The 3,852-nt window shown below is 25.0% G+C and overlaps 1 protein-coding gene across 1 annotated transcript in view; it reads left to right on the top strand.

The window, feature by feature from the left end:
• LOC102677222 (protein abrupt-like) overlaps positions 1–3,852 on the top strand; it is a 9,903-nt gene that overhangs the window by 2,741 nt on the left and 3,310 nt on the right. Inside the window, 2 exon segments of the mRNA XM_031513131.1 lie at positions 675–992; positions 3,074–3,205. Coding sequence (XP_031368991.1) covers positions 675–992; positions 3,074–3,205 — 450 coding nt within the window.

The raw sequence follows: 3,852 nt of genomic DNA, 5'->3' as shown, positions 1-3,852 counted from the left end.
TTTTTTTTTTATATAATTATCTTTTAAATATCTATAATAAAAATATTATTAATGCATGTTAATAATATACTTTGTAGCATGTAAATAATTTGTGGTATGTGGTAATTTGTAGATATGTACTAATAAAATGAATATGCTTTTTTAGTACGAAGTTCATATAGTAATTTCATATTTCATAAAATATATATTTTGTTTTATAATTATCTCATTGTGTTAATTTAATTTAAAAATAAATCTTTTCTTATTTATTACAATATTCAATTTTTTTTATAATTCTGATATGTGTTTTTTTTTATATTTGTAGTTATTTAAAGTAGTTTTGGTATAGTATAAATTTTGATATTAATATATCTTAATTTGATTAATTTTTTTGTATTACGTATTATTTTTATTTCAGAATGTTATTTTATTCTTTTTTATTTTTATATTTTATAATATTTTTATATTAATCTATACCTTATCAAAAGATATTATTGTTATATCATATAATTCAATATATTGAGTAGATTATATAAAAAAAAATATGAAGTTTCGTTACTATTCCTATAATCGTTGACTGTCTATTATTTTCCTACAACTACTCAGTCCAAACAAACATGGGAAGGAAGGGATATCATAGAGATACAAAATTGGCTTCTTATATGCTAAAAGACAAAATTAAAAAAAAATGTGTTGATTAAACACATATCCTTTCCTTCTCTGTTGACAGACTAGTGTGGAGTGGGAAGTTCAGAGAGATGGGAAGAGTGACGAAACTATGGATGTACAGAACATGACCCAAAATCAACAAGATTCTGCTGTGATACAAGTTTCTTGTGAAAGCACTATCATGGCTGGAGGTTCTATGTCTATCAATATGTCAGGGACTACATCTGAATGTTATGATAATTCTTACAAATCTTCGCAAAATCAGTCTACATCTTTAAAGTGTAATTCACAGAAAAATAGTAATGCAGAATTCAATTCCATTCTTGATTCATTTCCAGAAAGTAATGCAAGTACTAAAAAATTTCATGATAATAATGAGATACATAGATCAATAATTGTAAATCCACAGCCAAGCATGTCAGTAATTCAATCAACTTTATGTAATATTTCACAACGTTCTATTCCTCAAAGTAGAAAAACTGGTAAATTTAAAGTTGGATGGTTAGATATGTATTCTTGGCTTCAATATGATGAGAGATCAAACCTTATGTTTTGTAAATATTGTAGAAAATGGAGTGATTCAATGCCTGAAATACGTACTTCATTTGCTGCTGGAAATGGTAATTTTAGACTTGAAATTGTGAATCATCATGATAAATGCAAGGCTCATAATTTGTGTGTTGCAAAAGAAAGTGAAGCAAGAGGAAATTATACTTACATCATGGAAACATATTGATTTTTTATTATGAATGCATTTTAATAATATTGATTTGTGATTTATTTTGCTCAATTAAGATTCAGATTAATTTTTACCATAAAAAAATGGCTTGTCATGCAAGACAAAATTACTTCGTAAACATTCTTTTTTTCTTACTTTTTATTATTGTAAAATCATATCTGCATGTATATGCATAATTATTTGAGACTGTATAAACACTATCAGTCATGCCACATTATGATAAAATATGTTTGCATGATATTTGTATCTTATTAAAAAATATACGATGTATTTTTATATTATATTTTGAAATTTTTCAAAAATATATATATATATTTTTCTATATTTAATTTTAACAAATTATTAAAGTAAAATTCATGCATTTTAAATATAATAAACACAAATTAAAAATGTGCCTTGCATCGATTTGTTTTTATGGTTGTTATCGCAAATACCTAGAACATTTTTTTTACCTCTTTTATCAAATCTTATAATTAATTCTTTTCGATAAAGCAAATGAAATTTATAAAAATAATGATATGTGTAGTATTTAATGCTATACTTATTTTGTATTTTTGATTATTAAGAATTTCAATTTTAATTATAACATTTTTAAATATTTTATATTAGCATTATATGAATTAAGTCTGGTATGTGTTTTGATTAATTAATTATATATAATTAAAATTATAAATTTCATTTTTTATTCCAATTATAATATACAATATATGTGTGTGCATGCTAAAATTGGTTGATTCAAGGAAAACTTCTTGTTAAAAATATTAGATATTTTAACGAATATTTAATAACATGATGTAGAAAATTTTATGAATTGTGTATATTACTTAGATTGTAGATTATTTTAATAATGCGTTAAGAATATATTAGAGTTTATAAATTAAGTCGAAGAAAGATATAAATTTTTATGAGTAAAATACATTTATATATTTAATTACTTATGACGTGACATATACTTTTACAAAGTGATCGAATATATTAAAATTCACATTTATAGGTTTTTGAACCTAACATTTTTATGTAATAACGTTTATACAGATAATAACGTGAACTGTCGAATCATGTTATTAACATTAAAATATTGTTAGGAAGAAACGAATTGCCAAAGCATGTGCATTTTTATAATGATGCGCTTCTGTGATGAATATTTCACGCGTGAAATATGAAATTCCAATATTTTTATTATAGAGAATGCTGATTTTATCGTATCAAATATACGAATAAGCATGCATTTAGGATTTCAATGGATTGTGTTTCATCGAATGATAAATCCTTCTCTCTTGTTATTATTAATTATGTAAATAAAAAAATGATTGTTATAAGCTTTGTTTTATTATTTGTAAATTTTGAATAATTAAAAGTATATATTATATTTTATATTTGTGTAGATTTAAAAAAATTTCGTAAACAGCAAAAAGAAAAAAAATCATTTCGATTGCAATTTTGTGCTCTTTTTATATTTATTTATCTTATTTATTATTTTTTCAAATAAATGAAATATTAATTTATTTTAATATTTATTATTATTCAGAGATTATTTCAAAATGAATTTTTTTCTATCGTTGCTTATAGCATATAATAATCAGAATGTGATAATAATGGTAGATTTTTCGAGGCGGAGGAATTCCATAGATAAATGATATGAAGCGACTTTGTTCAACAGTAGAATTTATAATGTATAATCGTGACGTGTGCAGGGTCATCCAGTTGGACTGCTAGGAGAAGAAGGAGGAGCAACAACAGGCACGCTAAGCGATGGCGTGTCAGGAATTGAATCATCTGAACATCATAATCCCCCAGAAATGCTCGACGGGCTCGATGGTAAGACCTATAAATATCTATAATTACGATCAAAATTACATTTAGATTTCACGTATTTCCCCTTCGTTTCTACACCATTATCATGGTTATTGTTATCAAATTAATTTTTCATCACTTTTTAATTAATTTATTTCCGTATAATACATAAATCTATTTGTGTCGTTATTGTTATATATTTTTTTTCAGTAATAAAAATTAAAAATAAAATTGATAATTAAGAAAAGAATAAATGGAAAAGAGATGGAAATACGCGAGATCTAAGAAATCGAGGGAGATGTGCATGCACGTTTGCAAGAATTTTTGCGCGTCGAATCGTACATAGGCGTACGAAGCGAGCATCCCTCTATTTCCAAGTCTGGCAAGCGTAGTGAGTGGTAACCTCTTTTTAGAAAACACGAACAACTTTCTTTGCTACGACGTATCCTGTATATGTGTATGTGTATATATATGTATACATGAACTGACGATGTGTGCGTGTACTATATATATATATATATATATGTATATATATATATACGGGTATAGATGACATAATATTCATCCTTGGTGTTGTGGTGATGGTATCGTGCATTTGCTATGTCATTATGTGGTAGTTACAAATCCAGTAAGTGTGTTAATAATACAATAGGAACTATATCTAACAAAAA

Source organism: Apis dorsata, unplaced genomic scaffold, assembly GCF_000469605.1.
Source record: "Apis dorsata unplaced genomic scaffold, Apis dorsata 1.3 scaffold_591, whole genome shotgun sequence".
NCBI lineage: Eukaryota > Metazoa > Arthropoda > Insecta > Hymenoptera > Apidae > Apis > Apis dorsata.
The sequence above is the reverse complement of the archived record's forward strand: the minus strand, read 5'-3'. Positions and strand labels throughout refer to the sequence as shown.